This window comes from Castor canadensis, chromosome 3 (genome assembly GCF_047511655.1).
Source record: "Castor canadensis chromosome 3, mCasCan1.hap1v2, whole genome shotgun sequence".
Classification (NCBI taxonomy): Eukaryota; Metazoa; Chordata; class Mammalia; order Rodentia; family Castoridae; genus Castor; species Castor canadensis.
Genome location: NC_133388.1, coordinates 127,124,535 through 127,149,548, shown reverse-complemented (window position 1 = coordinate 127,149,548; position 25,014 = coordinate 127,124,535). Strand labels below are relative to the sequence as shown.

At 40.5% G+C, this 25,014-nt stretch overlaps 1 protein-coding gene across 14 annotated transcripts in view; it reads left to right on the top strand.

Moving 5' to 3' along the window:
- The window catches only part of Chd7 (chromodomain helicase DNA binding protein 7), a 180,720-nt gene that overhangs the window by 55,607 nt on the left and 100,099 nt on the right, over positions 1-25,014 (top strand). For all 14 annotated transcript variants that reach the window (XM_074068628.1, XM_074068629.1, XM_074068634.1 and 11 more), the window contains one exon: positions 598-2,431. In XM_074068628.1, the coding sequence (XP_073924729.1) occupies positions 770-2,431 (1,662 nt within the window). In that variant the 5' untranslated portion in view covers positions 598-769. The remainder of the gene's footprint in view (positions 1-597; positions 2,432-25,014) is intronic.

Genomic DNA, 25,014 nt, shown 5'->3' with positions numbered 1-25,014 from the left:
CTTGTTAGCTTTTTTTGCTGATGCATAGTTGTATGTGGCCTGTAAATACCTAATTTGTACGAAGTGACTGATTTTGGTGTTTATATAATCCTCTAGTCAGTTTAACTAAGTTGAGCTTTTCACAGCCCCTGGTGCTGCTGCCGCTCATCTGATTGCACTGCTCAGGGGAATAAGGTGAAGGGCGGCTGTTGGTAACCAGAGCATTTCCAGGGCTTTAGTTCAGCAGATGGGCTGCTTGGCTATATTCATACATCTGCTTGCCTGCTGTGGCAGCTGCTGCTGCTTCATGTTGTGTTCTTTTGTTCTGTTCCATCCAAGAATGGAATGCTAGGAAGTGTAGTGAATGGATTAATTTAAGGTTAAGGTTTAGTGTTTTGCTTGCTTTCTGAGTAACCGATCATAATAATGCGTCTGGTAGAAGCTAATGAGTTTCTCTTAAAGTGAACTAGATTTATAAAATACATCTCAGTGAGGGGGCTAGATTGGTATTGTTGATGGAGACGAAATTCAAATGCGTAAAATACTGGCAGTTTTTATCATTTGTTTCTAATTCTTTGTTTTCTTCCTTCTTTCTCCCCACTGCCCCGTCCCTTCTAGGACCTACATCCAGACTTCACCTGACACTGCAGGGTCCAAGAGAATTAAAGAAATATGGAATGACATGAAGAAGATTAGTTAAGGATTATAGGCTTTTGAGGACAAACCCCTCAGTGACGTGAAGCACAGACAAGCTCCCAAGCTGTAGTTTGGAGGAGCCGTGTGTTGGAAGATGGCAGATCCAGGAATGATGAGTCTTTTTGGCGAGGATGGGAATATCTTTAGTGAAGGCCTCGAAGGCCTTGGAGAATGTGGTTACCCTGAAAATCCAGTAAATCCCATGGGTCAGCAAATGCCGATAGACCAAGGCTTTGCCTCTTTACAGCCTTCCCTTCATCATCCCTCCACTAATCAAAGTCAAACCAAGTTGACCCATTTTGATCACTATAATCAGTATGAACAAAAGGTGCATCTGATGGATCAGCCCAGCAGAATGATGAGCAGCGCCCCTGGGAACGGACTGGCATCTCCGCACTCACAGTATCATACCCCACCTGTCCCCCAGGTGCCACATGCTGGCAGTGGCGGTGGTCCATTGGGAGTTTACCCTGGCATGCAGAACGAAAGGCATGGGCAATCTTTTGTGGACAGTGGCTCCATGTGGGGTCCCCGGGCTGTTCAGGTACCAGACCAGATACGAGCCCCCTACCAGCAGCAGCAGCCCCAGCCCCAGCCACCACAGCCGGCTCCATCAGGGCCACCAGCACAGGGCCACCCTCAGCACATGCAGCAGATGGGCAGCTATATGGCACGTGGGGATTTTTCCATGCAGCAGCATGGTCAGCCACAGCAGAGGATGAGCCAGTTTTCCCAAGGTCAAGAGGGCCTTAATCAGGGAAACCCTTTCATTGCCACCTCAGGACCCGGCCACTTGTCCCACGTGCCCCAACAGAGTCCCAGCATGGCGCCTTCCTTGCGTCATTCGGTGCAGCAATTCCATCACCACCCCCCTACTGCTCTCCATGGAGAATCCGTTGCCCACAGTCCCAGATTCTCCCCAAATCCTCCTCAACAAGGGGCTGTTAGGCCACAAACCCTTAACTTTAGTTCTCGGAGCCAGACAGTCCCCTCTCCTACTATAAACAACTCAGGGCAGTATTCTCGATATCCTTACAGTAACCTAAATCAGGGATTAGTTAACAATACAGGGATGAATCAAAATTTAGGCCTTACGAATAATACCCCAATGAATCAGTCCGTACCAAGATACCCCAATGCTGTAGGATTCCCATCAAACAGTGGTCAAGGACTAATGCACCAGCAGCCCATCCACCCCAGTGGCTCACTTAACCAAATGAACACGCAAACTATGCATCCTTCGCAGCCTCAGGGAACTTACGCCTCTCCACCTCCCATGTCACCCATGAAAGCAATGAGTAATCCGGCAGGCACTCCTCCTCCACAAGTCCGGCCTGGAAGTGCTGGGATACCAATGGAAGTTGGCAGTTACCCAAATGTGCCCCACCCTCAGCCATCTCACCAGCCCCCTGGTGCCATGGGACTTGGACAGAGGAATATGGGCCCCAGAAACATGCAGCAGTCTCGTCCGTTTATGGGCATGTCCTCGGCACCAAGGGAGTTGACTGGGCACATGAGACCAAATGGTTGTCCTGGTGTTGGCCTTGCAGATCCACAAGCAATCCAGGAACGACTGATACCTGGCCAGCAGCATCCTGGTCAGCAGCCGTCTTTTCAGCAGTTGCCAACCTGTCCTCCACTGCAGCCCCACCCGGGCTTGCACCACCAGTCTTCACCTCCACACCCTCATCACCAGCCTTGGGCACAGCTCCACCCATCACCCCAGAACACCCCACAGAAAGTGCCTGTGCGTCAGGTAAGGAGGCGTAGAGTCCGCCCACATTGCAGTCTAAAGGCTAAGACGGTTAACTTGCCTAATAGAATTTCCCTTTAAGCTTCACAAAAAGCCTTTTCACTATGAAGACTTAAAAAAACTTCCAATAAGAATCTTTTCTCTTTTTTTTCCTATCACTCCCTTTATTTGCTTACACATTCGTTCATTCAAGAATTTTTAAATCTCTCTGTCCCTGGAATTATACTAGGTGCTAAGAGATTGGGTGCCTGCCAGTAACCCAGGACACTAATCAGACAAATGTTTTTGTTTTTGTTTTCTTCTCTTTTTTCTTTCTTGCTTTTTTGCCCTCTTTTTTTTTTCTTAATACACTGAAACTTGGTTTCCAGCAAAGTTTTATATATTTGTCTTTCTCATCTCTTCTTTTACATTATGATTTTTTTCCTTGAGAATTTTTTTCTTAGAAAACTGTAAAATATGTACATCTGTATTATCTATTTTACCAACTGTTGAGTGTCAGTATAAATTTGAATTGTAAACTGTAGGACACCACAGGAAATGATAATCTATAGAATTTAGTGTCAAAGAGCTCTGAGTACCCAGCTCTGAAGTAGGAGTCTTGTTTTGTAAGCTGAAATTTTTATTCTTTACAATTTGTGAGAGAACAGATTAGTTTTAAGCTCTAGCATCCACAAAGACACCTCTCCATTATAAATTTTGGTGATTATGCCCTTGAAAAAACAAATTAATGTGAAAATAAATCAGTATCCATGTGTGCAGACTATTCTAAGTGCTAGTGTGTGTCACATATTTTGAGGGGCACAGTAGGTGATTTAGAGCCATAAAACATTGTGCTTGTTGTTCTTGAACTTACCAATTTGGGGAAATATGACTTACACGTGAAAGTGTAGAACAGAGTTGAAGACCATGCATGATTATGTGACAAGTGTTTTGAAAGAGGAAATACCAGTGGTTGAGTTGAGGGTGCTTGAACTATGACTATGACTTGGGGAAGTGATCCCAGGAAGACATTTCAGGTGGCATAGGTGGTTTCCTAAACAAGGGCACGTGGAGTTGAGACTGCTGCAGGTAATAGGCATGGGATTCAGGGGCCTTAAGTTGGAAAGTACAGGCCAGGGCCATACTTTTGAGTTTTTGTATTCTGTTTTAAGGAATTGGACTTAAATGAGGAGTCCAAATTGATGATAATGCAGTCCACAGGACAGATGGAGAAGAAGCAGATGGAGTGCATCCATGCTCGCAAGGATAGTTTGGATCTGGGAGCAGAAGGAGTTGAAGCAGTGTGGAAGTAAGAGGGTTTGATCAGGAAACAAGTCCATTCTAGTATCTTAGTGTAATTCAGTACAGGAACTCTGGCTAGCCCAGGCTGCAGGAATGGAGGTCAGAAAGGTGCCTGGAACCTCAGGACCTGCAGGGGTTTCAGAGGCTCTGTCCTCAGTGGTAGGGCACATTTGTGCTTCTCAGGAGACCTCCAAAATCAGCAGAAGGTGTTCCCAGCCCCGCACCACAGGAAACAGAATATGTGGGCAGCCTGTTCTCCAGGAGGGAGGATTCTGGGACATGCACAGGGAATGATGGGAAAGGGCTGGGAACAGCGTGCTGCACAGGTACCAGGGTAGCAGAAGGCCTGAAGATCAGACCTAGTGCTCAGGAAAAGGGTCTGAACGTTCCTCCTCTTAATGACCCTAAGTGCAGTCTGAAGGCCAGCCCATGTGGGGGGCTTCTAGGGCAGAAGTGAATGTGATTTAGTTTCCAGAAAGTATTCTTATTTGGTGGAAAGTTGCTTACTGAAGAAGGGATCTTGTTAGAGTGTTGGTTTGTCAGACTTCTTCCAGCAGTTGGAGGCAAGCATAGTTTGCAGGAGACATCCTGGCAATGATTATAGCTGGCTCCCTGGGTGAGAATGGCTGTGCCTTGCAGCTTTCCTGAGTCTAAGAGCACAGACACCCTGAGAACATGAGACTGGTGTGCTGGTACCCGGTTTGATGCTAGAGGCCGGGAGGACCCAAGGGCACCATCCTCTTAGTCTTCATAGATGAACTTGGAACTTTTGGTAGGAATGCAGATGAGGATGTTTGTGGTATTTTCCTTATAAGTGCAGCTACAGTTTCTGTTTTTCTCATGGTATTTGCTTTCTTGTTTCTGATTAACTTCAGATTTTGAAGCACTCAATTTTTAAAATAATATACCTCTTTAGAGGTGTAAACTTTTGGGAAGACCATGAAGTCAAAAAGGTATTTGAATTACTGCTCTCCTACTTAGTAGCTTGGTGATTTGGGGCAAATGATTTAATCTGAACCTGATAACTTCATCAGTAAAATGGGAAAAACAGTAGTTATTCCAAAGAGTGTTGAGATTAAGTGGGGATGATATATTCTAAGTGTATTGTGTACTGCTCACGGTGTATATGCTAATTCTTTTCTAGGTTTTAGTTCCTAATTTCCTGAAACTGAAAGCTGCCTTATGTAACTGTTACTGCACAATGTAGATAAGAATGTAAAATTTATTTTTAAGAAACAGTTTAGTTGCAAAATACTAAATTTGATTTGTGCATCTATTAATTCTTTCCCCTTCCAAATTTAGGCCCTGTTGCCACATGAGGAGAATAATACCTGTATTTCACACTGGACCCTAGCAAATATTTCTAACTATGTTTTTGTTTTAGAGCTGCTAAGTTTGTTTCACATTTAATGTATGATACAAAGGCAGTTCAGAATTATGCTGGATAGTAGGGTGGAGTAGGGTAAACAACTAGATTAGCTGGAAAAAAGTATGTAATTTGCTAACTGAATTGCCACATTATATACGTTTGTAAACTCTTGAATGTCTCAATTTTTTTTTCTTCTTTTTTTTTTTTTTTGTGGGACTGGGGTTTGAACTCAGGGCTTTGTGCTTGCAAAGTAGGCATCCTGCTGCTTGAACCATATGTCCAGCCCATTTTGTTCTGATTATTTTGGAGATAGGGTCTTGTGAACTATTTGCCTGTGCTGGCATTGAACCACAATCTTCCCAATCTCAGCCTCCCAAGTAGCTAGGATTAAAGATGTGAGCCACTGGTGCCTGGTGAGTTTTTCAAGTTTTTTAAAACAGAATTAATGCTCTTTAATTGTTCCGTGTATTTTGAATGGATACTTTTCTAAATTATATAGCATTTAAATGTATCTAGAGATAAGCTTACCTTTATATTGAAGGATTAACAAAGGAAAATATTAGAACAAAAAATTCATTGAATTAAAAATGGACAGTACTACATTTTGATGTATGGAAATATTTAACAGAAGCTCTAGACTTTTGATTATTTGGTAAGATTTATAGGGGAAGGGAAAAGTCTAGCTTATATTTCTTTTTAAATAGTTGCTTACAACAGGAGCTCTCAAGCCTTTTCATTTCAGATCTCTGAACTTTCATAAAAATTATTGGGAATGCCAAATAACTTGTATTAATGTCTACTGTCTTCGAAATTTAAATTGAAGGAAGTTCAACGTCCTACTTTGTTAATCGTTTAGAAATAATAAGGCAGGAGCTAGGGGTGTAGACCACCTCAGTGGCAGAACGCGTGTTTACCATGTGCTAGGCTGTAGGTTGGATCCCCAGTACCAACACTTAAAAAAAAAAAAAAGCAGTCGTGAGCCTCTGGAAAAGTCTATTGCCCATTTGGAGCGATGGAGAGTGAGAAGGCACATAACTTCTTGGTATCATATAGAAGTCGTTCTGACATCATAGACCCTCCAAGGTTCCCAGCCCATGCATTTAGAACTGATGGTATAAAGAAAAATACAGGCTTTGGAGTCTTAGCTTTTGATAGAAGTACCACCAATTCCTAGCGCCCTGACCGAAGGCAGGTTCCTTAGCCTCAAGAGCTCAATTTCATTATCTGTAAAGAGAATGCTCTTATACCTTCCTGATTGGAGGCATTGTGAGATTAGCAGCACATTTTTAAAGTATACCATGGGGACTCTAAAACAATACATTATCAGGTAGCAAGTGTTCAAAATTGTTTGCTGCTAAGTTTTAAAAAAAAAAACTCACTTATTTCAATGTGAAACTTCTTGTAGTTGTTAACTTTTATTTCCTTGGTATCAGGGAACATGTAACAAATATCGAGGTGTTCTGTTTTGTGCCTCTCATTGAGAGAACAGTGTTGCTGGCAGAATGGTCAAGTGGTAGAGCATTGCCTAGCTACAACCCAAAAAAAAAGAGAGGGGATGGGAAAGGGGGCAGATGAGGATACACTGTGAAATGTGCACTGGAGAGACCAGCACTGGGTGACCCAGTCTTAGGGTGTGATTGATTGGCTGTTATGTGGGAAGGCTTTCTGGAGACAAGAGATGTCCTTGTTGACATGTGGAGGATCATTGCCAGTTGAGAGAAAGGAGGAAGGAAAGAGTTTCAGGCTGAGGAAGCAGTGAGTGCAAAGATGAGAGAGGCTCATGGGCCTTGAGTAGCTTTCCCATTCTGGTATCTGGGACTGGACATGGGAGACGGAGTTGCACAGTCTTAGCTCATGTTCCTAGGGTGCCCTAGGAGATTTTCATAGTAGACATAGCACCATCGGGTACTCTGCACCCAGCAGTGAGAAGACTGGAAGGGGGGGTAGGACCACAAATGGAGTGTTAATCCATGCGTGTGAACATGAATGAGAACAATTTAGAAGGAAGGCAAGAACAGTATTTTATTCATTTGGAGAGCTTATCCAAGGAAGACTGTATACGTGGATTGTCCTTCAGGTTACAAGCATGTCCCTGAGTTTCTGGATCATTTCTTGTGCCCGCCCACCATTCACACTGGTATCCCAGTTTTGGGTTCCTCTCAGATGGTAAATTCTGGTGGAATTTTTTGGTGATACTGGGGTTTGTACTCAAAGCCTTGTACTTGCTATGCAGGTACTGTACAACTTGAGCCCCTCCACCAGCAAGTTCTGGTGGAATTTTTAAGATCTACAACATTGTCTTCTTAGAATATGTGTATTTTGGATATATCTGTGCTCCCTTTCTTACTTTAGGCCTCAAATCCAGTCGTCATAAAGGGAGAATAAGTAAGATCTAGGTAATGGGTAATAACCCCTTTGTGAGATTTTTTTTTTCTTTAAAAAAAAAAAAACAAATCTAGAAGAACCAGCACTTCAGTTTTGTCAAATCTCTGTGACATCTTATGATTTTTTTTTTTTTCGGGTCTTTCTGGGAAAACCTTTTCCTGTTAAATCTCTAGTCAGTTCTCTACTGAAACTCTCTGTTTACATAGTAAATGCAGATTTCCAGACATGGTCAGAGTGATTGGTAACTATTAAGTAAATCTATGGAAATAGTTGGTCATGCATCACTTCAAGTATCATGCATGCAAGTTGTAATCAGAAATGGGAAAAAATGCCTTATTATATCTGTGACATTACTTCATATCTTAAAGAGGTCTGAGGAAGATAGGAAAGTAAATATCTATTAAAGAAAACCTAGCTTTTTACCTGAGTTACGTGCAAGGGTATTTCCAAGTTTACCCACCTTCAGAGAATAGGTGCCCATTTGGAGCTTATTAGAGCAGACTGCCCCTCTGGCATATACAGAGGGAAGGCAGCTTTCCTGTGTGGTGGTGGCCATGGTTATTTCTTCATGAACCTTTGTTAAAGCTACTAGCCTTTACTACTTTCTGTTTGCATTGTTGCTCACAGCAGCCTGGTGTTTTTCATGAAAGCTCTGAAGTATTTCTTCTTACTTTCTCAATTTGTATACACCATGGCTTCATGAGTAACCTCCCTGCATTTCCCCTCAGAATTTCAGTAGATTAAAACAGAAAGTGCCAAGTACAGAGTTAAAGCACAGGAAAAATTCTTTCTGTCCTTCACCCCACAGTGTGAAAGCATGAATGAGCCCTGAGATATCCATGTCTCTTTAGATGGCTTCTATTTTATTAAAAAAGCATTGTTGCTTTTTTTTTTTTGAGATAAGGTATTGTGAACTATTTGCCCAGGGCTGGCTTCGAACCACGATCCTCCTGATCTCTGTCTCCTGAGTAGCTAGGATTATAGGCATGAGACATCTGGATATTAGGTCTCTGTAAGGTGTCCCAAGGAGCTAACTGTCTGTCTTAAGTGTTAGGAAGCCACTTTTGTTTATTTTATTCCTTTTTTTTTGAGATAGGATCTTGCTGTGTAGTTCAGGCTGGTCTCAAACTTATGCTCCTGCTTCAGCCTCCCCCAGTGCTGGGATTATAGGCTTGCACCACAGTGCCGGCTAAGAAGCCACTTTTTGGTACTGTGTTTTCATCTTGTATCTGTGGAACCTCTGCGCAACTATGTTAGGAATTAAGGAAATACTAATTTAGTGCCTAACAGAGACTGACAGTGTGGTGTTAGGTGGAGGGGACAAAGGCCCCATTGAGGTGGATAGTGAACTTTATTTAAGTGTAACATTCTGGCTGTGGTATTCATTATGTTCTATTATGTTCATTATGTTCTAGATCAGTGCCAACCAGCTGATGTATAATGGGAGCTGCAAATGCAAGACATTTATGTTGTTTTAGATTTTTTAGTAGCCACAGAAGAAATTAATAAGGCTAATTTTAGTAATATATTTAATCCAGCATTCAAGACATTATTCCAGCATGTTTATCAGTGTAAAAATTAATGACATACTTTAAGTATTTGAAATCTGGCGTCCATTTTACACATTTGGGAAGAGCTATATTTCAGGTGCTCAGTGGCCACATGAGGCTGCCACATTGAACAGCATGGTGTTATTAGACTTTCCATATTAGTTGCTTCAAATTTTTAAAAAAGAAGTCAGTATAAATTTATGCACATGTGAATAAATTTGAAATTGTTTTGTCTAATTATGGCAACCATCCCCCAAGACAGGTGTTACCCACTCTCAGTAAAGGTGGAGAAGTAGTAGCAGTTTTTAGATATCATCAATATATGTAGTTTTAGAAGGTTTTATGTGGGTGAGGGAGATCAGTATTGGTTCATGAAAAGCTGGATTATCAAGGTTTCACTTATTTGGATTTCCAAGAAGGCTGTCTAAATGGTATCTGTCCTGTAGGAAAAATTAGCAGGTCTCTTTGAAAGGTAGATTATTATCCACTTTGAAGATTTTTTTTTAAAGTGATGTGTGATGAACTGTTAATACTTAACTTTCTTCCCCAGTTCAGACACTCTCTGCCTCTCTGTACTGGCATCATTTGTTTCTTTATGAAATTGGTTCTTCTTCAGGGGTAAGGAGAAAGTCACCCCATACTCCCCATTTGTTTCTTCTTCACTTTAACAGTCATTTGGAAAGGTAGTCTCTGGCACTACAGAAATAGTTGGCTGGGGAAGTTTTGTGATGCAGCTTGGTGGGACCAAGTAGGGAAAAAGTATTCTAGAACTAACTTTTAAGAGTCTACCTTAGTCTTGACATTCTAATGTTACTCTTCATTCTCTGTAGTTTCAGTTGTAAATCTATAGATAAGCAGGGAAGAGAGTACGCAGACAGACAGACACACACACACACACTCATACATGTGTGTATATATATATTCAGAGAAAGAAGTCAGTAGCAAACTTGGGTTTATGCTTTTTCCTATTTAAGTAGGGGGCAGTGTGGCATTGGAATAAAGTTTTGTTTTTTCTTTACTTAGTGTAAAAAACATGGGAGAATCTTCTGGGACCAGGGTATGGTGGTTGTGGAGAATTTAAAGGAGGTTGGTAAAATGCCAAGAAATTGGCATCATTTAAAAAGTCAACATAAATATTGGAGCTCAACATCCTGCTTACCTTTTTCCTGGGCAATTTTCAGGACACTGAGAGTGATGACCAGGTAAGGCTGCAAGGTGTTTCCTTGCCCCCTGTCTTAGTGTTTAAATCAAAAGTCATCACCCAGGCAGTTATATGAAGAAAACATGCCTTTCTTTCTCTTTTCTTTTTTGATGGTACTGGGGTTTGAACTCATGCTTGCTAGGCAGGCACTCTACCACCTGAGCCACTCTGCCAACCCAAAACATGTCTTTTTGATGTACCTTAATGAAGAGCATAATATTTCTGATCTGTGGGATGGGGTTGATGGGGGCAATGTAAATAATGTTCAACATAAGTCCAACTGGAATTGTCAGTATGAATCCCCCCTGTATAATGAATATATCCTAATAAAAAATTTATAAAAAATATTTCTGATCTGCTTTAATGTGTATTTGACCTGCCCTCTTCTGCTTCTTTTTGTGTCTGATGTTAAATTATTTGGTACCACAGGTTTCAGGAAAATCCTAATTCTTTATCCTTAAATGTGCAAAAGGAAAAACACTTGCTTTAAGATATGAGCCAGAGTTACTAATCCCAAGATTTTTGTTTGGGTAGAGGACATGAAGAGTTGGCGATTATAGGTGAGAGCAAGTAGTAGGAATGTTGGGAAACCTTGTTGAGGGTTTTTGAGTGGCAAGTATCCTAACTGAATTTGTGTCTTTTCTGTCTTCTGATAGGATGGCTGCTGGGGCTTGCATCATTAGCACAGGAATCCCACCCTCCACCATTTGATGGGCTAGGAAGTGTCTTGGCCTACTGCCAGCAGCAGCTCAGTGTAGGGGGTTAGGAGGTTGCAAAATGTATTTCCCTGCTAGTGAATAGACAAGGAACTTTAGATCATTCTTTTGCCAAATACCACCATCCCCCACTTTAAAAAAAGTTCTGTCTCTAAATGTGTTCTACAGTGAAGGGCAAGTGTATAGATTTAAAATTCTTCTTGAAGATAGGAAAGTAAAGTTCAATCTTTAAATTGTTTCTTGATGAACTTTATAACCTGAATATTCTCTTTAAACTTGAGGAAGAAAAGGTATGTGGGATATGGTGACACATGCTTGTAATCCCAGCACTACGCAGTTGGAGGCACAGGAAGATCTTGAATTTAAGGCTAGCCAGGGCTACATAGTAAGACCCTGTCTCAAACCAAACCAGACCAGAGCAGGTCAAACAAAATAAAAAAATAAGAAAACAAAAACAAAGTCATAAAATTGTGGTTTTATTCAGAGTTGTAATGTGTTTGTCCTCACTGTTGATTTTCCTCCCTGCTTCCCTCCCTCTTTACTTCCCTCCCTTCTTCTGTCCCTCCCTTCTTCCGTACTCAGGCCCTTGTGCTTGCTAGGCAGATGCTTTACCACTTGAGCCATGCCCCCATCCTCATTGTTAATTTTAAAAACACCTCTGAATGTTAGTCAGTGTGAAGACATACTAAATGTTAGTATAATTTTGGAGGCTGACAGAAAGTAACAGTGGGGAACTAACTTGGAGAATTTATACCTTAGTCTTGACATCTTAACGTGACTCTCTGTCCTCTGTAGTTCCAGCTGTAAATCTGTAATCTGTAAGTAGAAATGGAGCTGGGGCAGTAAATATGTAGGATATGCTGACTTTGCTTGTATCTGCCCAGGACTAAGCTAACTCTGCTTTGGTCTGCTATTGTACTATAAAGGCATTTCCACAAAGGAGAGCTGTGTTGGAGTCCACGGAGACATGCCTTGATTAAAGAGATAAGCCACAATTCTTTAGGAAAAATGTTTGGCAATTTCGTAAGGTTCCAAGGAGTATTTCATTTCCATGAGCTATCCCGTTGAACTTGTTCTCTTTTCCCTTTAAATATATTCACTTGCGCATTGGGACATGTTAAGGGCGTATGGTTATCTTCCCATTGGGATAAGATGCTAGGTCAGTTCCTGTATAGTGTGTTATCTAACTTGACCTCTGACTCAGTACAGTGTCCCTCTTTCTTGGAAATAATGGTAGATGATGGAAGACTTAGCTCAATGAAGAAACTATTTCACAGTCTGGAAAAAGATCTGTTCTTAGACCCAAGTTTAGAGTCTACAGCATTAGTTTTTGCAAGAAAGTTAGAAACCATTATTCACATATAAATAAGGTCATCATTGGTGAAGGAAAAATAGAAAACAAAAAACCAGTAAGAGACTAGATATTCATAAAATCATAAGATTGAGTTTAATAAGCTTCCCACATTGAAGTTTTGAACCATATCAGATACTAGAGTGGTATTTCATGTTAAACATAAATTTAATTCCAAGAACAAATAAGTAGGAAGAGGTTTTAGTGTCCTTCTTTCATGTAGCTTTTCCTGTGTCATTTCACACTCTTGATGTTCTGTTTAGTGGCCACACAGTGAGTGGTGCCACCAGGGCCTTCCATGCCCCTCATTCCTGGCACAGGTTTCTGGTTGGGGCAAGAACTACCAAGACAATGGGCTTCATGTGCACTGAGAGCTCTGTTTGCATGTGGCTCTTCCAACTTTTTGTTAAGTCATTTTGAACACTTATTTCTCTAAAGTTTAGCTTCCCCAGGATAATAATTGTACCAATTGCACAGGATTATTATGAGAATTAAATGAGATAATGGCTGTAAAGTTTTTAGCACAGCATGCAGCACACGATAAGTACCCAATAAATGTTAAATACTTTTATTATAACTGCTACTACAGCAGTTGTCAAAATGAACTCTTGGAGTGCTTTATTATTTTTTACTTTCTATATGTTCACCTTAAAGTAGCAAGGCTTTACCTTATTTTGTAAAACTGAGACCTTATCAATGCTTTCAAAATCATTTTATTAGATTTTCTATGAGGCAAACAAATTCATTATGTTTTTATTGGAGGGAAAGGAAAAATTACTACCGTAATAATGTATTTCTTTTCAGTTGAATCTTCAGGAAATGCAATATGTATATAAAGTACCAGTTGCCTTTTCAGTATTTGATTCCTTCCTAATTTAACCCAAGATGACAGCCATCACTCAGATTTTAGAAACCTTGAATAACAGGTTAAGTAGACATCCTGTTTGATACTGCTCAGAAGATTTGCTGGTATTCCCTCCAGCATCTAAGAAGTTAACTTACTGATTTGTATCTAGGTCAATATATAAGTGTATATGTAGTTCAATAGTACTAAGCCTTTTCTTTGTTAAATATGAATTTAAACTTACAGATGTTGACCTTGATCCAGCAGTCCACGGTCACACCTTTGCTGTTAGCAGCACCTTCCCCGTGTCCTCCCCAAACCCTGAGATGATATTCTACTTTTGTTTAATGAATGGGTCCCTCCTAGTGGCACTGGATTTATAGTTGTGAGCTCAGTTGATGTGTGAAGGGTTGTACCACTTCAGATCTTTTTAATGTTTCTTTATCCTAATCTATCTTTTTCTCTTAAAAAGTAACTTCATATGCTTTAATGTGAGGCAAGCGTGAAAGAAAGTTGTTGTAATGTAGTATAATAACTAAATTAAAAAAATGTTAAAGGAGTTAATTCACGTTTTCTGTATATGCGAGGTTTTATTTTTGGAGACAATTTGTATCCATCTTGCAACACTATTGGCACTTTTTATGGTTTACTATTTAGACCTACCATAATTGTAAAGCTTGAAGAGACTTATACTAGAATTGAGCCTGGAGCCCAGGGTTTTGTTCATCAGGACAGTGCAATTATGTCTTTCCTCCAATTAACGTATAAGGATAAAAGATCTTTTGTTTATCATCTTCAAACTTTATATCCTACAGTTTTAAAATATTTAAAAATTTTTATAGTTTCTTCATATGTAAGTATTTTTAATAAAAATGAGCTTGGAAAAGAGTAAGATGGAAAGTATTGTTTTCTAATGGCTACTAAATGTATTTGTGAAATACCATATATAATATTTGTATATATTGCTTTATTGAACTGTACACAGCTGTATAAAATGAAATGCTTTCTCCGTATCATAAAAATACTATAGAGTGGTTGCAATCCAGGGTGTCAATCTACTTTCATTGAATTCAAAGTTTAGGAAAAGGGAAATCTCTTAATTATATTATCTGTATACTGAAATTTGTCAGAAAATGTTTCCCCAGTTTTTTGAAAAGAGAGTCTGCCTTGTACTTTGAGATGCTAATAATGATTTTTTGTAGAAAACGTGTACCCTAGTCCAGAAAACGTATACCATATCCCAGAAAATGTGTAACCTAGCCCAGAAAACATGTGACCTAGTCCAGAAAACGTGTGACCTAGTCCTGTCCATGAGCTGCTCGCGCTGATGGGGATGTTCCATTTTCCTCTGTCTGGTATGGCAGCTGCTAGTCAACACATGGCCATTGAGCCTTTGCAGTGGGACTTTGTAGTGAGACTGAGGACGTGAAATTGTAATTTTATTTCATTTTAATTTAAATAGCCACACGTGGCTAGTGAGTTCCATGTAGGCTCAATTCTGGTTCAGGTATAATCAGACAAGTCAAGCTATTTATTATCAGAAAATAAAATATAGAGCACAACTAAAACGAAAAAAAGGAATTGTTTTGTTGTGCTTATAATGTAAGCTTTGTGTTTCCAGTTTTATTCTTTAACATCATAAGTACCTCATGTCTTTGGGCCCTGCTGCATAATGATAGGATGCAGCTGTCTATCCATGGTAAAAGCTGATACAACTTTTGGAATAAGTTTTTCCTGTTTATTAGCCAGTCAGTATAGTATTTTAAGAAAGGTGAATATAGCATTTTGTTTTAAGGTATAAATGATACTTTCAAAAGTTATTAACACCAGAGTACTATTCACATGTGTCATAAAACATGAAAAATGCCTGAGGTAGGTGCATTGTGCACCGGATGATACATCCTAGAATTTTGTCTACTAATTAGGTTATGGATAGGAACTCAATCTGTAGAAAATGATTGTACAAATTCTTTAGGTCATCAAGAGTCTGTGAATATATTCTATGCCACTGAAATGTTCACTTTAAAATACTTAATTTTTATTATGCAAATCTCAAGTTTAAAAAAAACAGTGCAAAATACCAGTTTTATGTCTTCTTGCTGGAGACAAAAGCCTTTTGGAAACCAAATAATAATAATAATTATCATGCTTCTTATTTGGATAGAAATGCCCCACTTCTTATTGGCACTGGAGCCATAAAAATGACTGTAGGTAAACCTAGGATTTCCCTTGGGAAGGGTCTCAGCTCTTTATTATACCAAAATTTCAGAGCTGATCTGTTCAGTGGAATTTTCTGGGATGATGGGAATGTTCTCTGAGATGTTCAATGTAGAAACCTATAGCTACTTGTGCTTAGGAAGCACTTGAAAGGGGGCTGGAGTGACTGAAGAGCTGAATTTTAAATTTTTAACAATTTAAACTTAAATAGGCACACTTGTCTGATGATTATTCTTAACCTTTACTAACATAATTCTAGAATCATAATTGATAGAGCAGCTGTCTTAAACTTTGTCCCCTAAAAAATTTTGGGAAAAGTTAGAACAATTCTGATTTTATTTTTCTGCTTATTACATTAGCATGTGTTTGTCTGAATGACAGCCATCTCAGTAAAACAGCATTTGTTGCCTGGATTAAGTGAGGCATTGCTTACTTGGATATTTCTTACTACAACTCTGTTTGGCTGCCAAGGGACTCCTCCTCAAGAGGTTGGTGAAACAGAAGTTTTATATTCCAGGACAGTGTACTATAATAAGATTGGGGATGGGTCAGAATTCCACTGACATTTATCACAATATTGAAAAATCAACCCTAAAGCTCATTTGGAAGCACAAAAGACCATGAATAGCCAAGGCAATACTGAGCAAAAAGAGCAAGCTGGAGTATCATAATACCCAACTTCAAACTTTACTACAGAGCCATAGCAACAAAAACAGCATGGTATTAGCACAAAAACAGATGTAAAGACCAGTGGAACAGAAGACCCAGATATGACTCCACACAGCTACACCAAAAACATATTATGGAGTAAAGATAACCTCTTTGACAAATGTTGCTGGGAAAACTGGATATCTGTATGAAGAAAACTGAAACTAGATCCATGTCTTCCACCCTGTACAAGTATCAACTCAAAATGGTATAAAGACCTTGATAGAAGACCTGAAACTTTGAAGCTAGTGTAGGAAAGAGCAGGGAATACACTGGAAAATTAATAGGGATAGCCAATGACTTCCTCAATCGAACTCGAACAACTAAGAGAAAGGATTGACAAATGGGTCAGTATGAAATTAATAAGTTTCTGCACAACAAAAGAAATGGTCTCTAAAATGAAGAAGCTGCTCACAGAATGGGAGAAAAATCTTTGCCAGCTATACATCTGACAAGGGATTAATAATCAATACAGTGAGGTCGAAAAACTAAACTCCCCCCCAAACCAATGACCCAAGGAAGAAATGGGCAAATTAATGGAACAGAGCTTTTTCAAAGGAAAAAGTTCAAATGGCCAAAAACCACATGAAGAAATGCTCCCTGGCCATAAAGGAAATGCAAATCAAAATCACATTAAGATTCTTTCTCACTCTTTTTAGAATGGCTACCCTCAAGAACACAAACAACAATAAATGTTTGCGAGGATGTGGGGAAAATGGAACCTTCATACACTGCTGGTGGGAATGTAAATTAGTACAACCGCTATGGAAAATACTATGGAGGTGCCTCAAAAAAGTAAAAATAGAACTGCCATATGATTCAGCAATTCTATTCCTAGGGATGTACTTGAAGGAAGTTAATTAAGTGGGTTTACAATAAAGGCTCCTGCGTACCCATGTTTATTGCAGCATTATTTACAATAGCTAAGCTCTGGAAACAGCCAAGATATCCCACTACTGATGAATGGATTAAGAAAATGTATTTATATACAATGAAATTTTATTCAGCCACAAAGAGAATGAAATTTTGTTGTTTGCAGGTGAATGCGTGGAACTGGCCAACACCATCTTAAGTGAAGTTAACCAGGTTCAGAAGGTCAAATGCCATATGTTTTCTCTCATGTGGAATATAGAACTAATTCAAGTCTAGAATTTTAAGAAAAACAGGTCATGCTAAGGGGAGGTCACATGCAAGATGGGTAGGGTAACAGAAGGAAGTTGTGAAGGTAAATGTGGTTGATAGATTCTCTATACAAGAATGAATATAGAATTTTTAAACCTATTGATACCACCATAAGAAGGGAATTAAGGTAGAAGAAGAAACTTATTGAGGAACCAGTTCCGGTTATAGTACATGGAAATGTCATAAGGAAACTCTCTGTGTAGCTATTCTAAACAAACAAAAATGACATTTTTTTTTTTTTCTTTTACAAAATTGGAGCCTAGGCGGGCAGAATAGGTCCTGCCTGGGGGAGGAGTGGTTGGGACCAGTGGGAGGGGGAGGAGGTGAGAAAAGGGTATAGGAGGGTGTATATAGTATGCATACATGTGTGTAAGTGGAAAAATGATATTTGTTGAAACTATTCTATGAATGGGTGGGGTGGAGGGGAGGGAATAAAGGACAATGGTGAATCCAAGTATGATGTATTATAAGAACTTTTGTAAATGCTACAGTGTACCCCCACCCAGCACAACAACAACAACAAAAGATTAGGAATGGATGAAGAGACATGATTGTGGGAAGGAAGGAACAGAAGAAAAGAGCCAAAAAGGAGAAACAGCAGAAAGCCTATGAGAATGTTGATGTGGTTGTTAGGAAACTAGAGGTGATTTCTAAAGTGTCCCTGTCCCATAGAAATTCTTTAGGGTTCCCAAGACTTTCACTTATCCTGGTTTGAAGACCAAAGAGAGTGGTCAATTATGATTTTAATGTTGGTTCTTAATGTTTTCTGATTACTGGAACCACCCACATGCTTTTTAAACAAAATTGCCTAAGTTTTTGACATGGATACCCTGGTCTGTGTTTTGAAGAATTTCCTTAGGTGATTCTTAGGTGCACCAAAGGCTGAGAAAGGACTGTTAGAGATTGTCGTCAAGGGAGTTTGAGCCTGAAAAAATGTCATAGAAGGTTGTAACCACCTATTGCCCACATTGGTGGAAAATCCTCAGTTTTTTTTTTTATAAATTGTTGAGTAGGATAGCTGGCTAGGACATTCAGTAAGATGAATTGATAGAAATTAGACCCAGGAATCAGAACAAGTTGAATTAACTGCGTTCGCAAGACCCTGTCTTGAAAAACTCAACACAAAACAGGGCTGGCCGAGTGGCTCAAGTGGTAGAGTGCCTGCCTAGCAAGTGTGAGGCCCTGAGTTTAACTCCAGTACCACCAAAAATAAAAGCAAAATTGTTTAAAAATGATCATCTATTACATCAATAAGCAGCATACATTGCAAACAAAAAATAATTATTGTCCAGCAAAAAATCTAGAGAGGAGGACATTATTTTACATTTCTGCTAATAACTGATGCCCAGCTTACTAGAAGACCCTGTTGCTTCCGTCTGTTGTTTTGGTTGAAATATCTGAAGGTGGTCAGCTCTCACGTAGGTATATAATTATAAAAAGTGGGAGTGTTTTACTATCTTTTCAGATAATTATGGACAATTCTTTGATACTATACCAAAATTCCACAACTGGTTGAAACAATTGCCCTTTCAAATGTCAGTTGGAATATGGGAGCCAAAGCCATTCCAATTAAAATTATATTCATTTAAATTAGAATCCGTTGGTCTGTAGCTTGTACTTGAATAGCTCCTTTAACCATGCATAATTCTGTGACATACATTGTCTTGAAAATACTGATTCTTTGAATTAAGTCAAGCTCCCAAATTTTGTGCATTTTTTTTTTAAGGAAAAAAAAAGAGAAAAACATTACCTTTGTTTATATTACCACTAGCTTCTCAGAAAAGTTTTTAAAGATTGGGGTTTTATAAGGTGTGGTGGTGCATGCCTGTAATCCCACTACTAGGGAAGTGAAGGTAAAAGGATCTCTAAGAGTTCAAGGCCAGCCTGGGCTACATTGTAAGTCCCAGGCCAGCCTGGAGTATATAGCAAGATCCTGTTCCAAAACAAAACTGTAAACAAAACAACAACAAAAACAAGATTGGGAATTTTTCAAGCCCATAATTGTTTTTAGCATTATGATTTTTGCTCGGAAGCTCATATTTTAGTATTGCACATAAACACTGTCATTTACTTCTCCTTGAAGTGACAGGCTTACTTTATTTCAAGAAAATCACTGCCAAATACCTGAGCCTGAATCACTTTGGTCTTTCAGTTGTTCTGTTAAGTAAAAGCAGTGTGTTCCATGTAAAATGGCAGCTAGTTCAAGTCCAGGCCGTAGAAGAGCTTTTCTTGGTGGTAGCGTTGGTGTGCCCATGTGCAGCGGAAACACTTCACAATGTGCTTCCCTTTTTCTCATGCAGAAGATTGGAAAGAGTCAGGAATAATGCAAATCAATTTTTACTGTTTTGTCAAGGACATTCCTAAGTGAGCTGGCTTTTTTCCCTTAATTTGTCGGTGGAGAATAAAGATTACTCATGAGGTTTGCTGTCATGGCCTTGACTGCATTTGCACCATCACTGTAAATGCCAACATAGCGAAAAGACCCATGGTGCCTTCCTATGGTATAAAGAGGTTCTGTTTGCTATGGATGCTCTGAAAGAGTCATGAAGACTCCCAAGAACCACAGAACATACTTTGAGGACTGCCAGGTTGGATGGAAATTCCAGTCATGAGCTTTTCCTTACAAAATTGAAAACCCTCTTTTATTTGGGAAGCATCCAACCTGTGTTTCAGAGTGGGAAGGTAAAGTGGAGTGGGTGTACCAGCTGTCACTCCCAAGCCCTCCCTTGAGCTAGACTGAGTCTTGTACCTGGGAGAGAAGAGAACAGATAGACTGGGTTTGCAGCCCGTGGCTTCTGTTGATGTTCTCGTCTCATTTTTTCATCCACACCCTCCTCTCTCTTCTAAACTTATGGTGAGAGAACATTTACAGTGAATAAATCACTTTAAACTGGGCCCACTGCTGGGTGGGTGGGAAGCATTTTTTTTTTTTTTTTGGAGGGGTAGGGGAGGTTGTTGAGACAGGGTCTCCCGGTGTAGCTCAGGCTGGTCTGGAATTTGCACTGTATCCCAGACTGGCCTTGAACTTGTGAGCCTTCTCCCTGAGCCTCCAGAGTGCTAGGATTTACAGGTATGTGCCACCACACCTATGCTGGGAAGCATTTCTGTTGATCCACAGTCTTAAGCCACATCACTCATGTCTGCACCCTTCTGCCCTAGGGAGTAGAACACACCACATGTACCTCTCTTCTTACTTCTCCTGGTAATTAAAGATTCTCTTCACAGGAATCATGTGTTAATGTAATGTGTGTAAGCTACAGAATGAGCTATAGGATAGTTGGGAAAGGAGGATGTCTGCTCAAGTGGGCCTCCGAGGACATCAGGGTCTCCGTGTTCACCAGGCTCCACTCATGAGATGTTTAGTGTCGGTCTAGCAGATTATAATCCCCAAGAATGTAATGCTGAATGATAACATTTTTCTTGCCTTCAAGAGCTCAGTTCTAGCTACCACCAAGTTATAGGCAATGCGTCTGGATTGTGGTACAGTAAATGTTGATTAAGAGTAAGAGTGAGGTTGGTCTGGAGGTGTTGCTTAAGTGGTAGAACACCAGCCAACCCAGCACAAGGCCTTGAGTTCAAATCCCACACTGCCAGAAGAAAACAAACAAACCCCAAAGCAAACAACAACAGAAAAAGGGTAAGCACAAAGTTACAGGATGAGAGAGACCATTCCACATGGGGTTTGAACAAAGCTTTCAAGAGATTTTCAGCTTCAGAAATCCAGAGTTGATGAGGTTCTTTGGGGTTGACTTGTTCAGATGTTGCTAGGAGCAGATTCCTGAAGACAGTGGAGGACAGTGAATTCTTGATACAACTTAGCAGTATTTATGGTTCTCACATCACCCTTTGTCTGCTCCTGAGGTACACAGGAACCCAAATTCATAACCAGGCCTTGTTTGGTGAGAATATAGTAGGAGCAAAGGGCATTTACATTCTTAAGGCTTTTATCACGACTTCCTTATGATTGCCACATAGCAGAGGGGTGGGGAAGAAGAGGTGAGGGGGAAGAGAGAGAGAAGCACCTATAATCACCTGAAACCTACCATGTACCAGATTGCACTGGCTCCCACAATCCTTCTAAACTGCTTGCCCAGGCTGCTTGCCATTTTAGGTGAGAGTGCATGTGAAGTTTGTAGTGCATTGCTGAGCCCAGACTAAGACTGAGCCTTGTGGTGGGCTGATCACAAACGGGGAGCTGGAGCCCTGGCCCATGGCACCTGAAGGAAGAGAAAGGATGACCACAGTCTTCCCCCTCTTTGCAGGTCCTCTCAGAAAGTTTCTTCCTAAACCACAGTTGAAACAAGTCCTGTCTTCCTCTGTCTATTGACCTTTTCTTCTCTTTCCTCAGACCCAGTGAACTGATTGTAGTTCTTCAAAACATTTTTATCCCACAACCTTGAGCTCTAAACACTCTCCTCTATTTAAAATCTCTTCCTTTCACAGCCTTTTCTGCGCCTACAATGTGCTGGTGTAGGCTACTCTTCCAAACCGGTCAGGCTTCTGCCCACCTGCTCTCCTGGGAGCACAACAACATGTGCGAGCAGTGTGACTTGGAGCCCTAGCACTGACTGTCACTTAATGTCTTTCCTGAGCCTGAGTTTCTCCTTCTAAAATGTGAATCATATTTGGATCTATCTAATGGTGTTAGGAAAATTAAGTAAGCGGATACATGTAATGTGCTTAGATTTGTTCCTGGTAACATGGTATAGTAAATTTCCTATAAATTATTATTGCTGTTAATGCTAAGCTGTCACTATCATTATTACTACAGGGACTGTATTTTTGCTAGACAGGCACTCTACCACTTGAGCCACACCCCTATTACCTCCCATCCACTTGTTGCTTTAGTTATTTTTCAGATAATCTCTGTGTTTTGCCCAGGACTGGCCTCGAACTGGGATCTTCCTACTTTTACACTCTCCCTCATAAGTAGTTGGGATCACAGGCCTATAGCACCACACCCCACTTGTTACTTGACCTGGGGTCTTGCTTGCTTTTTGCCTGGGCTGGCCTCAAACTGCTGTCCTCCCAGTCTCTGCCTCCCAAATAGTTGGAATTGCATGTGTGGACACTGCCTGCCCCCTCCTCCTTTTTTTTTTTTTTTTTTGAAGTACTGTAGTTTGAACTCAGGTTTTTGTGTTTGGTGGACAGTAGCTCTACTACCATTTGAATCATGCTCTCTCAGCCCTGCTTCCACTATGTTCTAGGTGGAGTTAGGGTTAGGTCAGAGGCCCTATCCATGTTCTTTTCCATCATCTCAGTGCGTGGCACTGTAAATACTCATTGCATGTGCAGAGTGCTCAGACAGAGGAATTGTGGGGCCAGAATGGTCTACGGGATCTCCTGCTGCAGGATGTCCCATGGACTGAGCTGTCTTGATGGCTAGGAGGAAACCAGTGCCAAGGTCATGGGGCAGCAGCATAGAGGACTCTGGGGAGAATGGTTGCAGAAGATGAGACTATGCAGGTGAGGCTAGTAAAGAAGCTGGAAGTCCTGGGAATAGAATGGGAGCCATGCAGGCCATGCAAAATTGTCTTGTTGCCCCTTTGAAAGCAAAAAAGATAAGCTGGGCATCAGTGGCTCATGCCTGTAATCTCAGAGATCAGGAGAATTGTGGTTCAAGGTCAGCCTGGGTAAAAGAAAGACTCTATCTCAAAAATACCCCCCTCCCCCCCACACAAAATGACTAACGGAATGAGCTCAAGTTGGTAGAGTGCCTGCCTAGCAACCCTGAGGCTCTGAGTTCAAATTTTAATACTGCTTCCTACCTCCAAAGTACAAAGATAAATAGGCAATTTAAATTGTAATATTTTATTTAATTCAAAATTATCAAATATTTTAACGTGTAATGTTTGAATATTATTTCAATAATCTTTAATGTAAAATCATTGAGAAGTTTTATCTTTGCTAAGTTTTTAGGATCTTGTGTGACTTTACCCTTGTTGCACATCTCAGCCTCCACTGGCTATATTCCAGGAGATGCTGCTTTGTCAGAAAGCATGGGTCTTGGTAAACATAGTTGGGAGGTAATGGGTCTTGCATAGAAATAGTGGCCTCGTGGGTGGAGAGAGGTGTGGAGTCTTGAACTGGACTGGATGAGTGCCCTGTTTCTTGTGTTTCTAGGCCTCACAATTGGTGAGGCCTCACAGTTCCTAAAGGAATTAAGGAAAAGAACACAAGGGGCAGGAGGTAAACTGATGAGCTATGTTGTGGAGTTTGAGATAAGGTGGGACATTGGGCTTCATGGATATGGAACTTGAGGTTGGGGGTATGGTTTTGAGACATGGGAAGTGGAATTGAAGCTCTGTAAACACAATACAGCAGCCTGGGACGTCTGTCCACTCCTTCCTGCCCTTCCTCTGCCTGGAGAGCTCAGCTCTTGGGCTTCAGGGATAGGTGGGCAACCATCCCAGCCCTACTAGGACACTGGGCTGTGGTCAGATGGCAAAAAAGAAGCTTTCCCACCTGAAGTAACTAAAATATTTTACAGTTAACAAGCCTTTTTTGTGTATTTGTTTTATTGATATTTAATTTATTTTCCTTTTTTAGTGGTGTTGGGGATTGAATCCAGGGCCTCATGCATGCTTGGCAAGTGTTCTACTCCTGAGCTATACCCTTGCCCCTTGAATTTTCAAAGTTTACTTTAAAAGTACATACAATAAAATGAGTCACAAGTCATTTTTTTTTTAAATTTAGAAAAGTATGATTGTTGTAGTTCAGCTATTACTGGAAATGGTCTGTACTTTTTTATTTTGGGGAATGAAATTCTGAGAACTTTTTCATCATTAGTTCATAGTAGGGAGCCCATGTTGCTGCCTGTGCCCTCTCTCTTATGTAGGACATTCAAAAATCCATTCATTTGTTCATTTATTCATCAGTCAACATTGTACATTTACATTATGCCGTATACTGCAAGGTCCCAGAAGCACAAAAATGAGCACTTGTCCTTTTAAAAAGTCCCCATTTACCACACAATGAAGAGAGACAAATGTAGGCTTCTGTAGGAGTATCCCTAGTTATTTGCATCCCAGGAAGGAAGGTGATGCTGTAGCCAGGTCAAAGGAGTGGTGAAGGAGCAATTTATGCTGGCACAGTACAGACCGAGCATGGTGCTTCCAGAGGGCAGCAAATGTGGCAGTATTGACTTCAACTAGTCAGTAAAGTGTCATCTACTTACACATTTATTTGCTTAACCAAAGGCTTAAGGCATTGTATTGGTCACCGTGGGGTACAGCTGGTATACGGCATAAATATGCACACCGCAAATTAGAAGGCGTGGTGAGACTTTGACATTACATACACATTAAGCCTCCAGTATGTGTCAGTCCCTGGGTAGGTGCTGGGGATGGAGATAATATATTTATATATCACAGTCTAATGGACTAGAACATCTAATAAAAGGACAAGTAGCTAAGCCATGTGTTGTTAACTTGGCCTAGTGAGGGAGCTGGGCTCCACTTGGAGAAATCAGTGAAGGCTTCAGGAAGAGATTATGTTGAAATGGAGTCTCAAAGTTTGAGTAGGAATTAACTGGGAGGAGAGAGTGGGAGAGCGTGTTCAAGACAGGAGGACTGATATGTCCACAAGTTCTGAATTGGCAAAAAGCACAGTGCCTTTGTGTGACTGCAGTAGTTAGGTGTGATGGGGGCATAGTGTGCAGAGACAGGCCATAAACTGGCAAGATGGGCATGGGGTGAAGCTTGGCCAGCTGGGGCACTGAGAATTTTGGCTTAAATATAGCTGGCAGGGAGTATAAGAGCATTGGCAATTTACACTTAGGAT